This window comes from Macaca thibetana, chromosome 15 (assembly GCF_024542745.1).
Source record: "Macaca thibetana thibetana isolate TM-01 chromosome 15, ASM2454274v1, whole genome shotgun sequence".
Classification (NCBI taxonomy): Eukaryota; Metazoa; Chordata; class Mammalia; order Primates; family Cercopithecidae; genus Macaca; species Macaca thibetana.
The window spans coordinates 46,924,946-46,950,029 of NC_065592.1; the positions used below are offsets into that span (position 1 = coordinate 46,924,946).

A 25,084-nucleotide genomic window follows, 5' to 3' on the forward strand; every position below is an offset into this window, starting at 1 on the left:
CTGGGCGACAGAGCGAGACTCTGTCTCAAAAAAAAAAAAAAAAGAAAAAAAAAAAAAAAGAATTACCCTAGCTTAAAAAAAACTACATTCTAAAACAACATGGAAATACTTAAGCAGCACAACACTTACATGAAAAAGGGAAAACCAGACAAAATCATGGGATTCTGAGTAAGATTATCAGGAACACAAGCCATACACAATGGAGCTGCTTTAATCTCCTAAAGGTTCTTTGCCCGTCATAACTGAACAACATGGAAAGACCAGAACATGACCATCTATTCACAGGGTCAGATAAAAGGAAAATGCCTGTTGTATATGACTCGATAGCTATATAGTCCAAAGGGGGCCATGTTTTCTTTTCTGGAGCAGCTCTGGGAGGCTAATTTACTGGCAGAACCATCGTGGACAATGAAATACAATTGATAAAATAAATTTTGTTTTTCAATATTGGCAGCTGGTAAAGGAAGGTTTACCTCTCAGCCTCACACTATTTTCTTGGGTGCTCACAGACACAGAATAATTACACCTCTTCCATGAAGATGACTTCTTTCCTTAGAAGAACTGTGTAGATCTCAAGAATTATCAAGGTCAGAAAATATCTGTAATCTTGTCGTCATTCCCATTTCCTGGGATAGGTATTCTGCAGATACACCTGAAACTCTCCATTAGGAAGAATGCCCCTACTCCCAACCCTTGTAGGAATGGGTGTCTTTCCCATCTAACTTCTGGCCAGAACTAAAACATTTGAACTATCACTCACTTAGCTAGCAAATTAAATTCACAACTGTGTTCAATTTAGTAATTTAACACTCTTGGAAATCACCATATTTATTAATACCCTAGGAAATTTTCCAAGTGTGGTCATACTTTTAGATGTGCTATTTTCATGGCTGGCAATGCCTATCACATCCCTACCCTTATTTACTTGAGTAATTATTATTTAGCCCTTTAAGAATAAACTCAAGAGGCCGGGTGCAGTGGCCCAAGCCGAATCTTACCACTTTGGAAGGCCAAGGTAGGTGGATCACCTGAGGTCAGGAGTTTGAGACTAGCCTGGCCAACATGGTGAAACCCCATCTCTACTAAAAATACAAAAATGCGCCGGGCGTAGTGGCACACGCCTGTTGTCCCAGCTACTTGGGAGGCTGAGGCAGGAGAATTGCTTGAACCTAGGAGGCAGAGGGTGCAGTGAGCCTCAAGAACAACTCCTTTGTCAATCTCAGAATACCCAGTTAATACTATCACCTTAGGACTTACCTCTATGTACTGTTAATAGTTCATTTTCATAACCTTCCTACAGAGAGTTTGAGCAAGAATTTGAGTGTCCCTTAACAGGGGAGAAATGTTTCATATCTGTATCACCCAAACTCAGTATAATATATGGCTGATGAAATTTGTTCAATGAATGAAGGATTAATAATAAAGACATGCCTTTGGCTGGGCACGGTGGCTCACACCTCTAATCTCAGCACTTTGGGAGGCTGAGGCAGGTGGAAGTCAGGAGTTCGAGACCAGCCTGGCCAACATGGTGAAACCCCATCTCTACTAAAAATACAAAAAATTAGCCAGACATGGTGGTGCATGCCTGTAATCCCAGCTTCTTGGGCAGCTGAGGCAGAAGAATTGCTTGGACCTGGGAGGCAGAAGTTGCAGTGAGCCGAGAATGCGCCAGTGCACTCCAGCCTGGGCAACAAGAGCGAAACTCTGTCTCAAAAAAAAATAAAAATAAAGACAACCCCTACCCCAACATACATATATATATAATTTTTTTAAGAGACATTTGCCCAGGCTGGAGTACAGTGGTGCTATCATGGCTCACTGCATCCTTGCCCTCTGGGGCCCAAGTAATCCTCCCACCTCGGCCTCCTGAGTAGCTAAGACAGGGTCTCATTATGTCGCCCAGGCTAGTCTCCAAGTTCTGGGCTCAAGCATTCTTCCCGCCTCAGCCTCTCAAATTGCTGGGATTACAGACACGAACTATCACACCCAGTTCCAACTTATATTTAATATGAAAATTGAAAATTATTTGCCCAAAAATGACAAGGCTAGTCATGCAAATGTTTTTAACAGATTACTCATACATGATACAAGCATATGTCTGAGATCTGAACAAAGCTACATAAACGTACCAGACAGATGTCATCCCCCGCACCAGCACCACCAAAAAAGTGCTGGGAGCCACCACAGCTTACCAACAAAACTAAGTGTTGATTACAACACTTACACTCTACGGCACTTATAAAATGCTTATATTTTAAAAGATTAGAACAAAAGTTCTTTCTAATTTTAAAGAATTTTTGTCTGTTTTCTTTGAAAATAGGGACTCAAATGTTATTGAAAGATTCTAACTTTGGCTAGTATCCTGATTAACTGGAAACAAAGCAGAAACTTTGGCACTAAGAATCACTGGAAAGATTTACAGTCAAGTTAACAAGCACACAATTAAGTCTTCTGTTTAACACTAATAAGCATAGATGATACACAAAAATGATAAAATCTATCCACATTAATAACTATATTTGGCCGGATGCGGTAGCTCACGCCTGTAATCCCAGCAATTTGGGAGTCCAAGGCAGGCAGATCACGAGGTCAGGAGTTTGAGACCAGCCTGGCCAGCATGGTGAAATCCCGTCTCTATTAAAAATACAAAAAATTAGCTGGGCATGGTGGCGTGCCCATGTAATTCCAGCTACTCAGGAGGCTGAAGCAGGAGAACTGCTTTAACCTGGGAGGCAGAAGTTGCAGTGAACTGAGATCACACCACTGCACTCCAGCCTGGGCGACAGGGCAAGACTCCATTTCAATAATAATAATAACAACTAAATTTTCTTAAATAACCAGTTCTATTGTAGATTGGTAACAAGGAGTTGAGGGAGAAAAACTACAAAAAAAAGTACTGTGCTAAAGATATGAGGCCGGGCGTGGTGGTTCACGCCTGTAATCCTAGCACTTTGGGAGGCAGAGGTGGGTGGATCACCTGAGGTCAGGAGTTCGAGACCAGCCTGGCCAACATGGTAAAACCCCGTCTCTACTAAAAATACAAAAATTAGGGGCCAAGCATGGTGGCTTACACCTGTAATCCCAGCATTCTGGGAGGCTGAGGCAGGCAGATCATGAGGTCAGGAGATTGAGACCATCCTGGCCAACACGGTGAAACCCCATCTCTACTAAAAATACAAAAATTAGCCGGGCGTGGTGGCACATTCCTGTAATCCCAGTTACTCAGGAGTCTGAGGCAGAAGAATCGCTTGAACCTGGGAGTCGAAGGTTGCAGTGAGCTGAGATGACTCCACTGCGCTCCCGCCTGGCGATAGAGCAAGACTCCATGTCAGGCCGGGTACAGTGGCTCACGCCTGTAATCCCAGCACTTTGGAAGGCTGAGGCAGGCAGATCACGAGATCAGGAGTTCGAGACCAGCCTGACCAACATGATGAAACCCCATCTCTACCAAAAATACAAAAATTAGCTGGGCGTGGTGGCACGTGCCTGTAGTCCCAGCTACTCGGAAGGCTAAGGCAGGAGAATCGCTTGAACCTGGGATGCAGAGGTTGCAGTGAGCCTAGATCACGTCACTGCACTGCAGCCTGGGAGACAGAGCAAGACTCCATCTCAAAAAAAATAATAAATGAATAAAAGATATTACTCAAATAAAATCCTGTTAAAAAAAAAAGTGATTTCCTTGCCTACCTTTCAGATAGCAAACTATTATAATGTGATATACACTGATAAACTTATATTCTATAAATCAAACTAGGTCCTGGCTTAGGGACAGAAAAGATGAGGTAGAATACCTTTAAAGGGTTGCTGTTTCCCTTCACTAGCACCAATTGCAGGTATCTGGTTTAAAAACCAGCTTCCTTTCACTAACAAAGCCAATGCCATTGTGATTTATTTAGCACATCCCCCAACCCTCCAGGGTCTTAGTACTTTAAAAGCTTTACTAAGAGAGAATGAACAAATAGTTCGGTAATTACTGGAAGGAGGAGGTAAGATAAAGGGCAAAAAGGCATTTAAAGAGATGGGAACGTGGCCAGGCAAAGTGGCTCACACCTGTAATCCCAGCACTTTGGGAGGCAGAGGCGGGTGGATCACCTGAGGTCAGGATTTCAAGACCAGCCTGGCCAACATGGTGAAACCTCCGTCTCTACTAAAAATACAAAAAAACTTAGCTAGTCCTGGTGGTGCACACCTGTAATCCCAGCTACTTGGGAAACTGAGGCAGAAGAACCGCTTGAACCCAGAAGGCGGAGGCTGCAGTGAGCCAAAATCATGCTACTGCACTCCAGCCTGGGCCACTGAGACTCCATCTCCAAAAAAAAAAAAAAAAAAGGAACAAAGAAAGCAGTATTTGTAATAATGGATAGAGACTACCGTTAACTATTAATGATGGTGCTGTGAAAATTACAAAATATATTTCTTCCAAATATAACCAATTATGTCTCAGGAATTTTCTTTTCTTTTTGAGATGAAGTCTCGCTCTGTCGCCCAGGCTGGAGTGCAGTGGTGCGATCTCGGCTCACTGCCAGCTCCGCCTCCTGGGTTCACGCCATTCTCCTGCCTCAGCCTCTTGAATAGCTGGGACTACAGGCGCCCACCACCACGCCCGGCTAATTTTTTGTATTTTTAGTAGAGATGGGGTTTCACGGTGTTAGCTAGGATGGTCTCCATCTCCTGACCTCGTGATTCGCCCGCCTCAGCCTCCCAAAGTGCTGGGATTACAGGCATCAGCCACCGCGCCCGGTTTCTTTTTTAAGAAAGGGTCTTGCTCTGTCACCCAGGCTGGAGTGCAGTGACGTCATCACCTCTCACTGCAGCCTAATTCTCCTGAGCTCAAGTGATCCTCCCACCTCAGCCTCCTGAGTAGTTGGGACTACAGGCATGCACCACCATGCCCAGTTAATTTTTTAATTTTTTTTTGTAGAGATGAGGGCTCACTTTGTTGCCCAGGCTGGTCTCAAATTCCCAGACTGAGGTGATCCTCCCACCTCAGCCTCCCAAAGTGGAACTGTCCATTTTTATCCAATGTATCAAGAATTTAAAATATTATAAAGCTAACAAATTTCTGCCTCAACCCCAAATACCTTTTAGTTTCAGTCCTCATTACTGAAAATCTTCCTAAAATATTTGAGTCCATTTTCCTAAGTTCAATTTTTTACACAGCCACTAAGTGCATGCCTAATGGCTGTGGTTGTGGAAGCTCCTTGAAGTTAGGTTCTGCACACCACTTGGGTGGAAGACAGTTAGTGGGCGGAATATGTAACAACTCAGGATGAACTCTGGGAAGATTTCATTTGTTTCTTTCTAAACTGCTGATATGCCTATGATTCTGTAACCTGCCCATTTTTCTAAAAAAAGGTACAATTCCAGGTAGGGGGAGAAATTCCCAATAGAGGAGAGCAACTGCATTATATTTAGTTCAGGTTTTATTCTGAGGAGATTCAAATTGAGGTTTTTAAAAAAAGAGTAAGATCAAACTTAAAATTAGGTGAAAATCTGCAATTCCACAACCAGTTATCACCATCTTAAAGTCATCAGTGTCTACTGCAGCAAGGGGTTTAAAATAAATAAATAAATAAAACAAACAAACAAAACTATCTTAAAGCCACAGGCCAGGTAACACTTGCAAAATCACAAATATACAAAATTATATAGATATCTGTTGTAAGATGTGAAATCACAAGAAAATGTTACTTATATCCTAACAACAAAACAAGCCACATAATCTACAAAATCAGCTTTTTAATATACATTGTCTGGCCGGGCGCGGTGGCTCAAGCCTGTAATCCCAGCACTTTGGGAGGCCGAGACGGGCGGATCACAAGGTCAGGAGATCGAGACCATCCTGGCTAACACGGCGAAACCCCGTCTCTACTAAAAACACAAAAAATTAGCCGGGCGAGGTGGCGGCGCCTGTGGTCCCAGCTACTCGGGAGGCTGAGGCAGGAGAATGGCGGGAACCCGGGAGGCGGAGCTTGCAGTGAGCTGAGATCTGGCCACAGCACTCCAGCCTGGGCGACGAGCGAGACTCCGTCTCAAAAAAAAAATATATATATATACATTGTCTGGCATTCAATTAAAAATTATAAGACACAGAAAGAAGCAAGAAAATGTGATCCAGAATTAAGAGAGGAACCAGTCATCAGACTCAAATTCTGGGACAGCCAAGATATTGTAAACATCAGACAGGGAGCTTTAAAATAACAATAATAAATATGTTAAAGGGTCTAATGGAAAAAATAAACATGTGTGAGCAGATGGGAACTTCAGCAGAGAGACGGAAATATAAAGAAACAAATGGAAATGCCACAAGTGAAAAATGCATTATCAGAAAAGAAAAATTTTGATGGTTCATAAGCCAGGCTATGCTAATGCAAAGACAATAATCAGCATAAGACAGACTCGGGACTTGAAGTTAGGTGAAAAGAAATTAGCCAAACTGAAATACAGAGAAAAAGGAAAAAAACTGAACAGTGTTGAGATATCTGGAACAATACCAAACAACCTAATATATATGTGATCACAGCTCACTATAACGTTGAACTCCTGGGCTTAAGCAATCCTCCTGTCCCAGGCTCCTCAGATGCTAGGACTATAGAGAAGCTCCACCACACCTAGCTAATTTTTAATTCTTTTGTAGAAACAAGGCCAGGCATGGTGGCTCATGCTTGTAATCCCAGAACTTTGGGAGGCAAAGGCAGGTGGATCACCTGAGGTCGGGACTTCAAAAGCAACCTGGCCAACATGGCGAAACCCTATCTCTACTAAAAATACAAAAATTAGCCAGGCATGGTGGTGCACACCTGTAATCCCAGCTACTCAGGGGGCTGAGACAGGAGAATTGCTTGAGCAATTGCTTCAGGAGGCAGAGGTTGCAGTGAGCAGAGATGGCACCACTGCACTCCAGCATGGGCGACAGAGCAGGACTCCATCTCAAACAAACAAACAAAAAAAAAAAACAAGAAACAGGGTGTCTTGCTGTGTTGCCCAGGCTGGTCTCAAACTCCTGGCCTCAAGCAATCCCTCCAGCCCACCCCACACACACACACACAATTGTGTAATAGAGTGGAGGAAACTTTGGGAGGTAATGAATGTTTATGCCTTAACAATGATGATGGTTTCATGAGTGTATACTTATCCCCAAACTCATCAAGATGTATACATTAAATATGTAATTATGTACAACTTTTTATATATCAATTATACTACAATAAAGTGATTTAAGGAGGGGGGCTAGTTTTATCAAATCTTATCACAGGGTCTATTTTTCATAAATTAGAGTCTCAACACATTTTCCAGATAAATAACGTTTCTCCTAGATGAAAACAAGAATCAGTTAAATAGGATTGAGATTTTAAAGCACCAGGCTCCAAGAAAGTCCTTATCCAAACTAAGCCAACAGTACGCAGTTTTTATAAGAAATGGATAATATTTCTAGAAGTCTGAGAAATAACTGTTTGTTTCCCTTATTCTGTTATTTAGGGATATATGGTTACTAGTAACAGTGAAGTTGTTCAACTTTAGTTGAAAATAACGAACTCAGAGGTAAATCAAGTGCTAGTCAAAGACAGCACAGCACCAGACCTACTCAGTCCCAAATATTAAAAAGAAAAAAATACATTTTAATATCCAGTCACAACATCAGTTATTACCTCCTTGTCCACACCCCAAGTGCCACAGAAAGGTTATACCCACATCCATTAACCTCCCAATGGACCAGTCAGGCACCTAACTTTGGAGGAATCAATCCACAGGCTCATAAGCTAAGAAGGCTATGCCATCAGTTTACCCTGACCAAAAGATATAAAATCTCTATCTCTATGATGCTAGCCACTGACACTGAAAGATCAAGTAGCAAGCAGCACCTTAACTGGGGTGGCCATTTACAGCCCTGTGTACTCTACACTATTAGGCCAAGAAAGCAAGTCTATGAATTGAAGAAGAATAATGGATCACAGACACAGAAACACATAGTGAAGAAAGGCTAAGCAGCTTCCTGAGAAGTGGAAGGAGCAGCCTTAGTTCCTGGCTTTCTAATTTTAGCCTTGAGAGAGCAGAAACTTTATTTTCTGTACTCACATGCCTACACAATTGCCTATTAAATATTCTCCATCTAGCCCCTTTCATTTCTATTACTTAAACTACTTGATATCTAAAAATAGGATACTTTACTCTAAAAACCCAACTAGCTCTTTCCAGCCAGCACCGAGCGATGGACATCTCTCAGGAGAACTGACACAAGCACCCCAAGACCGGGGCAAGAGAAAGCCCTACCACGAGAAGCAGAAGTATGAGGTGGGGTGCCCAGCTGCCAACACCAAGATTGGCCCCCGCCACATCCACACAGTCCATGTTCGAGGAGGTAACTAGAAATACTGTGCCCTGAGGCTGGACATGGGGAATTTCTCCTGGGGCTCAGAGTGTTGTACTCGCAAAACAAGGATCATCGATGTTGTCTACAATGTGTCTAATAATGAGCTGGTCCGTATCAAGACCCTGGTGAAGAATTGCATCATGCTCATCAACAGCACACCATACTCATCGACAGCACACCATACTCATCGACAGCACACCATATGGACAGTTGTATGAGTCCCACTATGCACAGCCCCTGGACCGCAAGAAAGGAGCCAAGCTGACTCCTGAGGAAGAGATTTTAAACAAAAAACGATCTAAAAAATTTCAGAAGACATCGATGAAAGGAAAAAGAATGCCAAAATCAGCAGTCTCTTGGAGGAGCAGTTCCAGCAGGGCAAGCTTCTTGCGTGCATCGCTTCAAGGCTGGGACACTGTGGCCAAGCAGATGGCTATGTGCTAGAAGGCAAGGAGGTGGAGTTCTATCAGGAAAATCATGGCCCGGAAAGGCAAATAAATCCTCATTTTTGTCTTCACCCATGTAATAAAGGTGTTTATTGTTTTGTTCCCCCCCAAAAAGCAAACAAACAAAAAACAACTAAAGCCAGTGAAATTCAACCAGGAACTCAGCAATAAAAGCCCTGTTAAGGGAGAAGCAGCCTAAGGTAGAAAGAAAATTTTTCTCCTAAATTTTACTCAGGTAGAAAGTTTCATTTAAACAGTAACACTTTCGGCCGGGCGCAGTGGCTCACGCCTGTAATCCCAGCACTTTGGGAGGCTGAGGCAGGCGGATCACGAGGTCAGAAGATTGAGATCATCCTGGCTAACACAGTGAAACCCTGTCTGTACTAAAAAATACAAAAAATTAGCCGGGCATGGTGGTGGGTGCCTGTAGTCCCAGCTACTTGGGAGGCTGAGGCAGGAGAATGGCATGAACCCAGGAGGCAGAGCTTGCAGTGAGCTGAGATCGTGCCACTGCACTCCAGCCTGAGCAACAGAGCAAGACTCTGTTTCAAAAAAAAATTAAATTAAATAAAAAAATAACACTTTGGTTAGGCTTATTTTTTTTTTTTTTTTTTTTTTTGAGACCGAGTTTCGCTCTTGTTGCCCAAGCTGGAGTGCAATGACATCATCTCAGTTCACCATAACCTCCGCCTCCCAGGTTCAAGCGATTCTCCTGCCTCAACCTCCCAAGTAGCTGGGATTACAGACATGCGCCACCAGCCCCGGCTAATTTTATATTTTTAGTAGAGACGGGGTTTCTCCATGTTAGTCAGGCTGGTCTTGAACTCCTGACCTCAGGTGATCCGCCCGTTTCGGCCTCCCAAAGTGCTGGGATTACAGGTGTGAGCCACTGCACCAGGCCTGGTTAGGAATTTAAGGAGATGGGGAAATGCCAGTCTTTACTGAACAGACACCTTCAAAATTATAATCTTCTCTCTGGAATGTTCAGTTGAAACACAAAACATGGGGTCCAACTATTTTCAGTCTGATCAAAACAGATGTTCCAAAGATTCAAAACAGAAAGTCTATCTTTTGAAATAAGGGCAAATTTTTCATTTTTGCTATTTTCTCTCCTCAAGCTTTTCCTCTGCCCTTGCTGTGTCCTCTCTTTTCTCCCTTGAAAAGGTGATCTAGAGGCAATTCAGATCTGCCTTTTTCCCCCTTTTTCTTTTCTTAAGCTCAGTGGCAAGAATCTTTTTTTTGTTTGCTTGTTTGAGACAGGCTCTCATGTGATTCAGGCTGGAGTGCAGTGGCGTGATCATGGCTCACTGCAGCCTTGACCTCCGGGCTCAGCACTTCTCCCACCTCTCAGCCTCCCAAGTAGCTCAGCCTATAGGCAGATACCCGCATACCCAGCTAATTTTTAAATTTTTTTGTAGAGACAGTGTCTCACTATGTTGCCCTTGAACTCCTGGCCTTAAGTGATCCTCTCACCTTAACCTCCTAATCTCCTGTTGGGATTACAGGGGTGAGCCACCGTGCCCTGCCTAGATCTGCCTTTCTACTATCATTTGAATACTTTCAAGAAGACCTGTAATAATCCATAAATAATAGGAAATAGCTTACCTGAAAGATAAGATGCCTGACCTCTTTAAAGAATGCTAATTCCAGAGTTTGAATAACTTCAAAAGGATTTTTTTAAAACTCAGGCAGGTTATCTATATAAGTATATGCACACTGACAAATCAAAATTTAAAGGCTGTTGTATAAAATATATAAGCAAGTAAAATCATAGTCACTGCTACACCACTCTGACTCAGCTGAGGGATCTTATCAACCAACCACTCGCAGCTCAGAAGAGCACACCAACACATCCCCAGGCAGTCTAGTAAATCATTCTTACAATGATGTGATATACATATGTATTTTTTTGTTTGAGTCAGGGTCTCACTCTGTCACCCAGGCTGGAGTGCAGTGACATGATCACAGCTTACTGCAACTTCAAACTTCTGGGATCAAGCAATCCTCCCACCTTAACCCCCCGAGTAGCTGGGATTGCAGACACATGCCACCGTGCCTGGCTGATACAATTTTTAACATGGCAAATTGGCTTTAAAACCTCTTTTAAAGTAATTGTGTTATTTGAGTACTTCTGGTTTTTAATTCTTATCTTCTACTGTATGAAAAAAGGGTATAATTTTAACTTCTTAGGTACCTCCTTCCATTCCCCTCCAAAGGCAGATACTAGTTTATTATTGTATTCCATTTTGGAAGGTTGTATCATAGGAAAAAAAGACAGAGAAACTATTAATTTCAAATTATAAATATCAGTATTGATACCTCTGTAATATAGTGATTGATTTGTAGTAAATTACTTCCTTTGATGGGGCACAGGGAACTAAACTAAAACATTATAAAGCATTAACCAAAGGGTTAGAATTTTTCACACACACATATGGAGAAGAGCTATGACTAAGGAACAGGAAAGGGAAAGGTAACTATACCTTCGATGCTGCTGAAGAAACAGAACAGGCAGACTCCTCATCTATCACTAGTAGTTTCAAGTACAATAACCAGAGACACTCTAAAGTTAAACTACCCATTTGGAGAAATACTTTTAGTTCTCTGAAGACCTTTTGGATATACATGATACACTGTTGTACAACTTTGTTTTTGTCAAGCTGTTCATTAAAAGAGACAAAAAGGGGCAACTGTACTTAAAACTATGCTGAGTGATTCCAAATCCTCTGATCAAATCATTACTTAAACCATGATTCTAACAGTCCACTTACCATGAAAATCTGCACCCAACTTCTTAGAAGCCATTTAGAACCTGAAAAACAAGGAAATATTTCTTAGGCACATTATACCTTGAAGGTAGTACGAAGAAAATTGAGAGTACAAAAAAGAAACCAGAAGACCTAAGGTTTCAGGGCTGACAGAATCCTCACTTCTCACTCCTAAAGTCCAAAAAAAGATCCAGGCACTGTGGCTCATGCCTGTAATCCCAGTGCTTTGGGAGGCACAGGTGGGAGGATCACTTCAGCCCAGAAATTTGAGACCAGCAACATAGTGAGATCTCATAGGGAGACTGAGGTTGCAGTGAGCCACTGCACTACAGCCTGGGCAACAGAGCAAGACCCTGTCTCACACACAAAAAATAATGAATGAAAATCAAAAATTTGCTAGGCGTGGTGGCGCATGCCTATAGTCCTAGCTACTTGGGAGGCTGACGTGAGATGATCATTTAAGCTTAGGATTTGAGGCTACAGTGAGCTAAGAAGGTGCCACTGAACTGCAGCCTCTGCAACAGCACAAGACCCTGTGAAGGGAAGCGGAAGGGGAAGGGGAAGGGACAGGGCAGGGCAGGGCAGGGCAGGGCAGGACAAGACAAGACAAGACTCAATGTTCATAGGGGCATTTTTTTCAGATTAGGGACGCTGAACCAATGAGTATGACGCAAAAAGTTACAAAATCTGAAATCTGAATCACTTCTGGTGCCAAGCATTTAGATAAGGGATACTCAACCTGTACATAAAAAATATTTATAATGGTTGCCTCTAGGTAATAGGACTGGGAATAATTCATAATATATTTGTATTTCTGAACATTATATGGTAACATCTATTAATTTGGTAGTTACTTTTAAACTATTCTTGAAAAGTTTCTGTTTTCAGCCAGGCGTGGTGACTTACACATGTAATCCCGCATTTTGGGAGGCCGAGGCAGGTAGATTACTTGAGCCCAGGAGTTCCAAGACGAGCCTGGGCAACATAGTGAAACCTCACCTCTACAAAGATACAAAAAATTCGCCGCTGTGGTGTTGCACGCCTATAGTCCCTGCTACTCGAGAGACTGAGGTAGGAGAATTACCTGAGCCCAGGAAATCAAGGCTGCAGTGACCAGTGATTGTACCACTGCACTCCAGCCTAGGCAACAGAGCGAGACCGTTTCAAAAAAAAAAAAAAAAGTTTCCATTTTTCAGCATGGTGTACAGAGTGTATTCTGTTTGATATTGTAGTTCATGGAGAATTAAATTTATAAAGTGTATGTATTATCAAATTTCAAAGAACCTGCAAACCATACTGAAAATGATTTAACCTTTTTATATGTGCAGAAAACATTTCCTAGGCATCTCCCTGTTGTCCAGGCTGGAGTGCAGTACTGCAATCTTTATTGCAACCTCTGCCTCCTGAGTTCAAACAATTCTCATGCCTCAGCTTCCCCGAGTAGCTGGGATTACGGAAGTGTGCTATCACACCCAGCTACTTATTTTGTAATGTTATTAGAGTTTTGCCATGTTGGACAGGCTGGTCTTGAACTCCTGGGCTCAAGTGATCCACCCACCCCAGCCTCCCAAAGTGCTGTGATTACAGGCATGAGCCACTGCACCCCGTCTCACAGTAAGACTTCTAAAACCCAGAAGCAAGATTCTTAGCAGCCTCAACCTTCCCACACAGGCACATACCAGAAATCTGTTTTCCTAAATTGGGAAAGCAGCAGTATCTAAACTCCCAGCAATGAGAGTTGTGAATATGCTCACAGACATATGCAGAAAATTAGTGTTTCATTTCCATAACCCCAATAAAAATTGTGTGATATCAGCTGTTTGACAAAGCAACTGTTGTTGAGGTAAAGAACTTGAGAGAGGCTGTTTGAGTCTTTAATAAACAATTTTCCAAACAATACCTGTAATATGCTGACATCAGGAATGTTATAAAGAAGTTTCACCAAAATTTAAATGGATGTGCTTGGCTTTTTTTTTTTTTTTTGAGATGGGAGTCTCGCTCTGTCACCAGCCTGGAGTGCAGTGGCGCAATCTCGGCTCACTGCAACCACCGCCTCCCCGGGTTCAAGCGATTCTCCTGCCTCAGTCTCCAGAGTAGCTGGGATTACAGGCACATGCCACCCTGCTCAGCTAATTTTTGTATTTTCAGTAGAGATGGGGTTTCACCATGGTTGGCCAGGATGATCTCGATCTCTTGACCTTGTGATCCACCCGCCTCGGCCTCCCAAAGGCTGGGATTACAGACGTGAGCTACTGCTCCCAGCCAAATGCTTGGCTTTTTAAAAAGGCTCAACTGGGCCGGGCGCGGTGGCTCATGCCTATAATCCCAGCTCTTTGGGAGGCTGAGGCGGGCAGATCACGAGGTCAGGAGATCAAGACCATCCTGGCTAACACGGTGAAACCCCATCTCTACTAAAAATACAAAACATTAGCCTGGCATGGTGGCACGCGCCTGTAGTCCCAGCTACTCAGGAGGCTGAGGCAGGAGAATGGCGTGAACCTGGGAGGCGGAGCTTGCAGTGAGCCAAGATTGCGCCACTGCACTCCAGCCTGGGCAACAGAGCAAGACTCCGTCTCAGGAAAAAAAAAAAAAAAAAAAAAAAAAAAGGCTCAACTGTTCACCGTAAAAAAAAAAAAAAGAAGGAAATCCAGCATGAGAATCACTTGAGGCTGGGAGACGGAGGTTGCAGTGAGCCGAGACGGTGCCACTGCACTCCAGCCTAGGCAACTCAGCAAGACTGCCTCAAAAAAAAAAAAAAAAAGAACGAAATCCTGTCATTTATGACAATGTGAATGAACCCGCAGGACTTTGTGTTAACTGAAACAAGCCAGACACAGAAAGACAAATTTTGTATGATCTTACTCATACAGAATCTAAAGAAGTTTATCTCATAAAAGCAGAGGCTTATATGCCTCATAGTTGCAGCAGGCCTGGCATCAACAAGCAGAGTGACACGTTCACAGACCTGTAGGTGCCTCAGGAATTCTCTGTCAGCAACCACATCATCGGTCTAAGGATCACGTATCAATCCACATGACTGTGGCTGAAGATGACAAGGTCACTGGCAGATGGCAAATTTAAAACCTATACTTCTTAAGTGAATTAACGCAGGAACAAATACTGCATGTTCTCATTTGTAAGTGGGAGCTAAACAACACATGTGGTAATAAAGATGGCAACAATAGAAACTGGCGACTACTAGAGCGGGGAAGGAGAGAGGGGGACAAGGGTTGAAAAACTATTGGGTACTATGTTCAGTACCTGGGTGACGGGATCATTTGTTCCAAACCTAAGCATCACACAATATACTCAGGTAACAAACTGCACATGTGCCCCCTGAATCTAAAATAAAAGTTGAAAAAAACAAAAATTAAAACCACCACCACCACCAGCCAGGCACGGTGGCTCACGGCTGTAATCTCAGCACTTTGAGAAGCCGAAGAAGGCAGATCACCTGAGGTCAGGAATTCGAGATCAGCCTGGCCAATATGGTGAAACTCAGTAACTACAAAAATACAAAAATTAGCGGGGCATGGTGGCACATGCCCGTAGTCCCAACTACTCGGGAGGCTGAGGCAGGAGAATCACTTGAGCCCAGGAGGCAGAGGCTGCAGTAAGCCGAGATCACACCACTGCACTCCAGCTTGGGCAACAGACAGAGATTCTGTCTCGAAACAGTAACAACGACAACCTATGCTATCTGCCTAGGGACATTCACAGGATGGTAAATCAGATGACTCCATTCTTTGACTGACCAAGGCTGATGGCATCCTCTCAATGAACTTCTGACTCCAGAGAATTACAGATGTGAAATATTTGTCATAAATAAATAGCAAACACCCCTCCCAAAAAAGTAGAGAGTATAATAGTGATAACCAGAGGATGGGGAGGTGGGGAGGGTAGTAAAGGGGAGCACAGGGAGTGAGGTGGGGAGAAGTTGATGAATGATTAAAGTTACCATCAGACAGGAAGAATAAGTTCTGGTGTTCTATTGTACAGTAAGGTGACTACAGTTAACAATAATATATTCTGTATTTCAAAATTAACAGCTCAGGAGTTTGAGACCAGTCTGGGTAACATAGCAAAACCCCGTCTCTACTAAACATACAAAAATTAGCCGAGCATAGTGGTATGCACCTGTAGTCCCAGCTACTTGGGAGGCTGAGGTGGGAGGATGGCTTGAGCCCAGCAGGCAAAGGTTGCAGTAAGCCATGATTAAGCCACTGCACTGCAGCTTGGGCAAGACAGCCAGTCTTAAATTAAAAAAAAAAAAAAAAATTAGTATGGCGTGGTGGTGCATGCCTGTAGTCCCAGCTAATCAGGTTCACTTGGGTCCAGGTGGTCAAGGCTGCAGTGAGCTATGATCACACCACTGCACTGCAGCCTGGGCAACAGAGTGAGACCCCAGTTCTAAAAAAAATTAAAAAAAAAAAAAGATACAAAAGTTCACAAATATTGTGTGATGCCATTCATATGAGGTGTCCACTCCACAAAGACTGAAAGCAGACTGGCGGTTGCCAGGGTCTGGTAAAGAGAAACTATGAACTGGTAAGGGTCTCCTTTGGAGAGATGGAAAGGTTTCAGAACTAGATGTGGTGATTGCACAACACTATGAGAGTACTAAATGCCATTAAATTGATCATTTTAAAATGGTTAATTTCATGCTATGTGAATTTCACCTCAGTAAATTGTTTTTAAAATTAAATTGCAAGAAAAAAATGGCTGAAAAAAATTGGCAGCAGAGAGGTGCTCCAGAGGAAAGGGCCAGAAAGATGGGTGTCAACAACTTCTGAATTTGAAAATCAGAGAGGCAATGAGGCAGTGAACAACTAGATAGAAGACCACAAGGAATAGTAAGTGAAAAATAAAATACAGTTCTCTTTATTAGTAAATAATGTAAAATTTTTAAAATCATGCCTCAATAGAGCTGATAAAACAGATTTTTTTCCAATATTATATATATATTTTCCACAGTCCTTAAGAATATGAGAAATCTGTATTTGGGCACATAAAGATTTTTCTAAGGTCCACTATGCAACAAAACTTCAGTCTCTCAAAGCTCAAAAGCATTTTAATACCTACTTAGGGTCAGTTTTCTTCCCCCAGAACATCTTTTATATATATGTATATACGTGTATGTATGTGTGTGTGTACATATATATGTACATGTTTCATCAAGAATTTCCTATACTTATTTAAACCCATTGCTTTCTTAATTATTTATTTTTCCATAAGTTATTGGGGTACAGGTGGTATTCGGTTACATAAAGTTCTTTAGTGGTCATTTGTGAGATTTTGGTGCACCCATCGCCCGAGCAGTATACGCTGCACCATATTTGTAGTCTTTTATCCCTCGCCCCCCTCCCACCCTTCCCCCCAGGTCCCCAAAGTTCACTGTATCATTCTTATGCCTCTGCGTCCTCATAGCTTACCTCCCACATATCAGTGAGAACACATGATGTTTGGTTTTCCATTCCTGAGTTACTTTACTTAGAATAGTCTCCAATCTCATCCAAGTCACTGCAAATGCTAATTCATTCCTTTTTATGGCTGAGCAGTATTCCATCATATATATATAGATAGATACAGATATAGATACATACAGATATAGATATATATAGACACACATATATATGTATATACATATACACACACACATATATATACTATCATATATACATATATACACACACCAGTTTATCCACTCGTTGATTGATGAGCATTTGGGTTGGTTCCACAATTTTGCACTTGTGAATTGTGCTGCTATAAACATGCGTGTGCAAATGTCTTTTCCAAATGACTTCTTTTCCTCTGGGTAGATACCCAATAGTGGGATTGCTGGATCAAATGGTAGTTCTACTTTTAGTTCTTTAAGGAATCTCCACACTGCTTTCCAGAGTGGCTGTACTAGTTTACATTCCCACAGCAGTGTAAAACTGTTGCCCGATCATCGCATCCACGCCGATATCTACTGTTTTTTTATTTTTTTATTATGGTCATTCTTACAGGAGTAAAGTGGTATCACATTATGGTTTTGATTTGCATTTCCCTGATCATTAGTGATGTTGAGCATTTTTCATATGTTTGTTGGTCATTTGTATATCCTCTTTTCAGGATTGTCTATTCATGACCTGAGCCCACTTTTTGATGGGATTGTTTTTTTCTTACGGATCTGAGTTGGTTGTAGATTCTGGATATTAGTCCTTTGTCAGATGTATAGATTATGAAGATTTTCTCCCACTCTGTGGGTTGTCTGTTTACTCTGTTCCTTTTGCTATGCAAAAGCTCTTTAGCTTAATTAGGTCCCAGCTATTTATCTTTGTTTTTATTGCATTTGTTTTTGGGTTCTTGGTCATGAAATCTTTGCCTAAGCCAATGTCTAGAAGGGTTTTTCCAATGATATCTTCTAGAATTTTTTATAGAAATCTGTATCTATCTTGTATCTATCTTGTATCTTCTATAAGGTGAGAGATGTATCTATCTTGCATAAGGTGAGAGATGAGGATCCAGTTTCATTCTCCTACATATGGCTAGCCAATTATCCCAGCACCCTTGTTGCAAAGGGTATCCTTTCCCCACTTTGTGTTTTTGTTTGCTTTGTCAAAGATCAGCTGGCTGTAAGTATTTGGGTTTATTTCTGGGTTCTCAATTCTGTTCCATTGGTCTGTGTGCCTATTTTTATACCAGTACCAAGCTGTTTTGGTGACTATGGTCTTATAGTATAGTCTGAAATCATGTGGTGTGATGCCTCCAGATGTGTTCCCTTTGCTTAGTCTTGTTTTGGCTATGCAGGCTCTTTTTTTGTTCCGTATGAATTTCAGAATTGTTTTTTCTAACTCTGTGAAGAATGATGGTGGTATTTAGATGGGGATTACATTGAATTGGTAGATTGCTTTTGGCAGTATGGTCATTTTCACAATATTGATTCTACCCATCCATAAGCATGGGATATGCTTCCATTTGTTTGTGTCATCTATGATTTCTTTTAGCAGTCTTTTATAGTTTTCCTTGTAGAGGTCTTTTGACTCCTTGGTTAGGTATATTCCTAAGTATTTTAATTTTTTTGCAGCTATTCTAAAAAGGGTTGAGTTGTGTTTTTTTTTTTTTTTTTTTTGAGACGGAGTCTCGCTCTGTCGCCCAGGCTGGAGTGCTGTGGCCGGATCTCAGCTCACTGCAAGCTCCGCCTCCCGGGTTCCCGCCATTCTCCTGCCTCAGCCTCCCGAGTAGCTGGGACTACAGGCGCCCGCCACCTCGCCTGGCTAGTTTTTTTTTTTTGTATTTTTTAGTAGAGACGGGGTTTCACCGTGTTAGCCAGGATGGTCTCGATCTCCTGACCTCATGATCCGCCCGTCTCGGCCTCCCAAAGTGCTGGGATTACAGGCTTGAGCCACTGCGCCCGGCCCAAGGGTTGAGTTTTTTATTTGATTCTCTGCTTGGTTGCTGTTGCTGTATAGAAGAGCTACTGATTGGTGTAATCTTGTATCCAGAAACTGCTGAATTCTTTTATCAGTTCTAGGAGCTTTCTGGAGGAGTCTTGAGGGTTTTCAAAGTAAACGATCACAATGTCAGCAAACAGTGACAGTTTGACTTCCTCTTTACCAATTTGGATGCCCTTTATTTCTTTCCCTTGTCTGATTGCTCTGGTTAGGACTTCCAGTACTATGTTGAAGAGGAGTGGTGAGAGAATGGGCATCCTTGTCTTGTTCTAGTTCTCAGAGGGCATACTTTCAACTTTTCCCCATTCAGTATTATGTTGGCTGTAGGTGTGTCACAGATGGTTGGGTTTTTTGGTTTTTGTTTTTGTTTTTGAGATAGAGTCTCGCTCTGTCGCCCAGGCTGGACTGCAATGGCGCGATCTCGGCTCACTGCAACTTCCACCTCCCGTGTTCAAGCGATTCTCCTGTCTCAGCCTCCCGAGTAGCTGGGATTACAGGCGCCTGCCACCATGCTGAGCTAATTTTTGTATTTTTAGTAGAGACGGGGTTTCACCATGTTGGCCAGGCTGGTCTCAAACTCCTGACCTCAGGTAATCCACCCGCCTCGGCCTCCCAAAGTGCTGGGATTACAGGAGTGAGCCACTGCACCTGGCCCAGAGATGGCTTTCATTACATTGAGGTATGTCCCTCGTATGCCGATTTTGCTGAGAGTTCTAATCATAAAGAGATGCTGGATTTTGTCAAATGCTTTTTCTGCATCTATTGAGATGACCATGTGATTTTTGTTTTTAATTCTGTTTATGTGATGTATCACATTGACTTGCATATGTTAAATCATCCCTGCATCCCTGGTATGAAACCCACTTGATCATGGTGGATTATCTTTTTGATATGTTGTTGGATTCGGTTAGCTAGTATTTTGTTAAGGATTTTAGCATCTATGTTCATCAAGGATATCAGCCTGTAGTTTTCTTTTTTGGTTATGTCCTTTCCTGGTTTTGCTAGAGTGATGCTGGCTTCATACAATGAATTAGGAAGGGTTCCTTCTTTATCTTGTGGAATAGTTTCAAAAGGATTGGTACCAATTCTTCTTTGAATGTCTGGTAGAATTCTGCTGTGAATCTGTCTGGTCCTACACTTCTTTTGTTGGTAATTTTCAAATTACCATTTCAATCTTGCTGCTTGTTATTGGTCTGTTCAGGGTATCCAATTCCTCCTGATTTAAGCTAGGAGGGTCGTATTTTTCCTAAACCCATTTATTTTACAATACTCTCCTATTATCTAAATACTCAATTATGGAAAAATGATTAAATAACGGAAAATCCAGAATTTTTTTTTTTTTGAGACAGAGTCTCACTCTGTCGCCCAGGCTGGAGTGCAGTGGCCGGATCTCAGCTCACTGCAAGCTCCGCCTCCCGGGTTCCCGCCATTCTCCTGCCTCAGCCTCCTGAGTAGCTGGGACTACAGGCACCTGCCACCTCGCCCGGCTAGTTTTTTTTTTTTTGTATTTTTTAGTAGAGACGGGGTTTCACCGTGTCAGCCAGGATGGTCTCGATCTCCTGACCTCGTGATCCGCCCGTCTCGGCCTCCCAAAGTGCTGGGATTACAGGCTTGAGCCACCACGCCCGGCCCAGAAGATAATGTTGTGATGACACTAAGAGTGTTTATTAAAAGCATATAACATAGGAGTAGACATGGAACTAAAAAAAGTATTTAATTTTTTAAAAGCATATAATAAATAGAAAATAACTATAAGAGTGTGTGTGCGTGTGCATGCGTGCGCATGCGTGCGTGTGTTTTAATAGAAATGAGGTCTCACTATGCTGACCAGGCTTGATTTGAACTTCTGAGCTCAAGCTATCCTCCTGCCTTGGCCTCCCAAAGTGCTAGGATTACAGGCATAAGCCACCACTCCTGGCCAATAATTATAAAATTTAAAATGTTCTAATAAATTAAATTAAATTACCTTATGTAAAAAATGTGCCCAAAACAAGACTGAAAGAAATATTTGCCACTAATGTAAAACTATAATTAATGATAGGGAAAAAAAATTTACAAGCAATCATAAATTTCCACTAAAATAAATATATGCTTCTATTAAAGGGAAAGTTTCATCAAAAATAACAATAAAACATATTCTTTTTCTTTTTTAGTTGGTGGTATGGATTGGAACACGCATTCTTAATTCAAGAACTTTTACACTAACAAAACTTAGAAATCCCAAAACCAACAACTTATCAGTGATGTTCTATTTTTCCAGCTCAGTATCACTTCAGTTCAAATACTACAGGAAGAAAACCTGGTAACTTAAAATCTGAATTACCTATTAAAGACATCACAAAAAACAACAAAAAATAAATATAAGAATAAAAAGAGATGGAGAAACAGGTAACAAGAGAAATGCAGGAAGAGAAGGAGGAGCCAGGATGAAGGAAGAGGAAATGGGTGAAGGAATGGGAAGAAATGGAAAAAGGAAAAGTTGAAGGAGGTAGGGATAGGAGACCAGGAAATTTTTTAAAAGTAATAATAAAAAACACCTTGGGAAGGACCAGGCCGTCTGAGAAAGGGAGGAGAAAGCCCAAGGGCAACTGTATTAATGTTCTCATTTTCACTTTCTTTTCTTTTGCATATCTGTCAAATTATTATAATACTCTCTAAAAATCGCTTCCCAAAACAAAATAGCAACTCAGAATCTCAGTAAGCTATCACAGTCACACTTCTAAAATAGCTGCAATCAGTAATTTCCCAAGATACAAATTAATCCAGGAAATTATCTAATTTACATTAAAAGATGGCTTTGGGAATCATCACATTTCAAGCCTGAAGAAAAATTAACACCCATACAACTCATAGCAACATTTATGTGTGTAACTGCTAGTAACATGTCAATATTAGGCTATACTATATTCACGAGAAAGAAGTTTTCTGTCTTCTCTCTGGGGTCTCAAAGGCATTGTGGAGCCTCAGCTCCCTCATCAGTAAAATAAAGGTAGTAGACTGAATAATCAGCCAACTCTGCACAGACCATAAATCTATAATGAGAGAATAAAATGAAGGAAAAATATTAATGTTTCCAAATTAAATATTGAGTATTCAAGATAAATGACAACAATGTCTATATTGACAAAACTAAAAGCTAGCAATCATATGTTCATTGTCCCATTTTTTTTTCTTACTGATCCATAAAACCCAAGCCTGGAAGCCATTCCCTTATACCACATATGAAATAACCTCAAATGATTCTTCTTATAAAAATTTTAAAAAGATACTTTTATATACGGCCTGACATGCAGAAAGAGCTCCACAAAGGTTGATAAAGTATTCAAACCAGCAACGATGTTTTTAAAGAAGAAAAAGGTTGGTGAATTAACCATAACTTTCAAGAAGGCAAAACATTTCCAACCGCTCTACCAGTAAACTAGTATACCTATAGAAAACATGTAAAAAAAAAAAATTTTTTTTTTGAGATGGAGTCTCCCTGTTGCTCAGGCTGGAGTGTGGTGGCACATCTTGGCTCACTACAACCCTCTGACTCCCAGGTTCAAGCAATCCTCCTGCCTCAGCCTCTCCCGGAGAGTTGGCACTACAGGCACACACCACCATGCCCAGCTAATTTTTTCGTATTTAGTAGAGATGGGTTTTTGCCATGTTGGCCAGGCTGGTCTCGAACTCCTGACCTCAGGTGATCCACCCATCTTGGCCTCCCAAAGTGCTGAGATTACAGGCGTGAGCCACTGCACCTGGCCAGAAAACATGTAAATTTTTATTTGAACAGAATAGTATTAGAATCTTTTTTGTGTGTGAGTTAAGAACGTAACTGTGAAGACTGAATTCAATTTGTGAGGCCTTGCTTTCAGTCAGATTAAGTCTGAGAATTAGCCAGAGACACTATTTTCAGGATCTATCACTGTCTACAAGCTCTGCATTTGCAAAACTAAGCCCCCTTATTACTGTCTGCTGCACATCGGCGTACTTGGTTGATAATGGAAGGCCAACAAAAGAGGTCACAGTACCCTGATTCATACTGAGGAACATATCAATAGCTCCAGTAAGCTTTTCTTTATGCATCAATTTCTTTCAATTCAGCTGGAATAAAATACTGGTTCAGATTTTTCCTAAGCACCCCTGTTTTACTGCAAACTAAAAAAGAAAATTTGAGTCACTAGCCTATAGAAACAAGATCAGAAATTTAGCCTTTTGGTTTTCCCTTTTGTGCTATTCGTTTTCCTGGTTTCCTGTACTGAGCACATATGAATACATTTATCTACGATTAACACACACATACTTTGTAATTGGGGGAAAAAATCTGGTAAGCAACAAGTACCTATAAGGGGACTAAAAAGAAGCACAATAATATGTAATTCAACAGAGCATTGGAAAAAACACACAAAATATAACTAATGAAAGATAACGACTTCAGAGAGAGAAAAAACACAGAATAAATCAGTGGTTTCTAGACTAGTAAGCATACAAGTGAGTCTAGGTTACAGATGTCATGGAGGTGTAACAGGTGTTTTACTTTATTAATAACAAAGAGTGCAAACCATGAAGAGCTAACAGTATTTGAATTGCCCCAAATAACACAGCATTACCACTGTGTTTCTACCAACTAGGCAGAAATAGATAACAAATCTAATTTAGTTCTAATCTAGATTTAATTTATATTGTTAGATCAAAAGCATCTTGAAAGCAGAATACACCTTTTTAAATACCCAAAGAACATCTTACAAAACTTGTGTAAATATTAGGACACAAAGAAAACCATGATAAATTTCCAAAATCAGAAGTAGCTGAGTCAGGCCGGGCATGGTGGCTCACGCCTGTAATCCCAACACTTTGGGAGGCCAAGACAGGCAGATCACCTGAGGTCAGGTGTTTGAGAACAGGCTGGCCAATATGGCAAAACTCCATCTCTACTAAAAATACAAAAAATACTAGCCAGGTGTCATGGCGCATGCCTGTAATCTCAGCTACACGGGAGACTGAGGCAGGAGAATAGCTTGAACCCAGGAAGTGGAGGTTGCGGTGAGCTGAGATCACACCACTGCACTCCAGCCTGAGTAACAAAATGAGACTCTACCTCAAAAAATAAAAATAAAAGTAAGTAGCTGAGTCAATAACCAGCACGATCTTGGCTCACTGTAACCTCCACCATCCAGACTCAAACAATTCTCCCGCCTCAGCCTCCCGAGTAGGTGGGATTACAGCTGCCCACCACCACACCCAGCTAATTTTTTTATTTTTAGTAGAGACAGGGTTTCACCATGGTGGCTAGGCTGGTCTCGAACTCCTGACCTCAGGTGATCTGCCTGCCTCATTACAGGCATGAGCCACCGTGCCAGGCCTCCAAAGGGATTTTAATGGATCCAAAATATAGAAAAAGTGTCCAATTTGTATTTACAAAATGAGTATAATATTGGTGCCAAAAAACTTCGGAAAAATCTCATATATAAATACAGATAAGAAAATCCTTGATGGAAAAAAAAAAGTAACAACCAAAATTACCAGTACATATTAGGAATAAACCATGTCCAAGTGAGATTTTTTTGCATAAATACAGTCCAAAACCAACACTAACAATTCTGTTGATATAATTCAGCATACATTAAATGCTCAAAGAAGAAAAATCATATGGCTATCTCTTTTACATGAGTTTTTAAAAACAAGAAAAAATATCAAATACCAGAGCATGCTGACTAGTGGGGAGACTACGCAAGTATTCCCATGAAGGACAGCAACAAGACAAAGATGTCCATTATCACAACTGCTTAGCATTGTTATTTCATATTAGATGAGAGAAATAAAAAGTATAAAAACTCAGATAAGAAACTTTCCCAGGAAAACCCAAAAACTGACAAGAGAATGCTATAAAGTATTTCTGGATACAAAATTAATATTCTGAAACAAACTAATACTCTGAAACAGCCTTCGTATATACATAGCCAGATAATAAATATAACGTGCTGAAACAAGAGAACTGCTTAAGCCCAGGAGTTCGAGGCCAGCCTGCCTGGGCAACATTGCAAGATCCCATCTCTTTAAAAAAAAAAGAAAGAAAAAAAA

At 41.4% G+C, this 25,084-nt stretch overlaps 1 protein-coding gene and 1 pseudogene across 2 annotated transcripts in view; one reads left to right on the forward strand and one right to left on the reverse strand.

Annotated features, from left to right (window-relative positions):
- UBAP1 (ubiquitin associated protein 1) overlaps positions 1-25,084 on the reverse strand; it is a 74,215-nt gene that overhangs the window by 20,712 nt on the left and 28,419 nt on the right. The window contains exon 2 of one of the 2 annotated variants that reach the window (XM_050760772.1): positions 11,589-11,629. The exons of the other annotated variant lie outside the window; for it this stretch is intronic. Coding sequence (XP_050616729.1) covers positions 11,589-11,622 — 34 coding nt within the window. The 5' untranslated portion in view covers positions 11,623-11,629. The remainder of the gene's footprint in view (positions 1-11,588; positions 11,630-25,084) is intronic. 2 annotated transcript variants of the gene reach the window in all.
- Positions 8,210-8,869, forward strand: LOC126937444 (40S ribosomal protein S8-like; annotated as a pseudogene).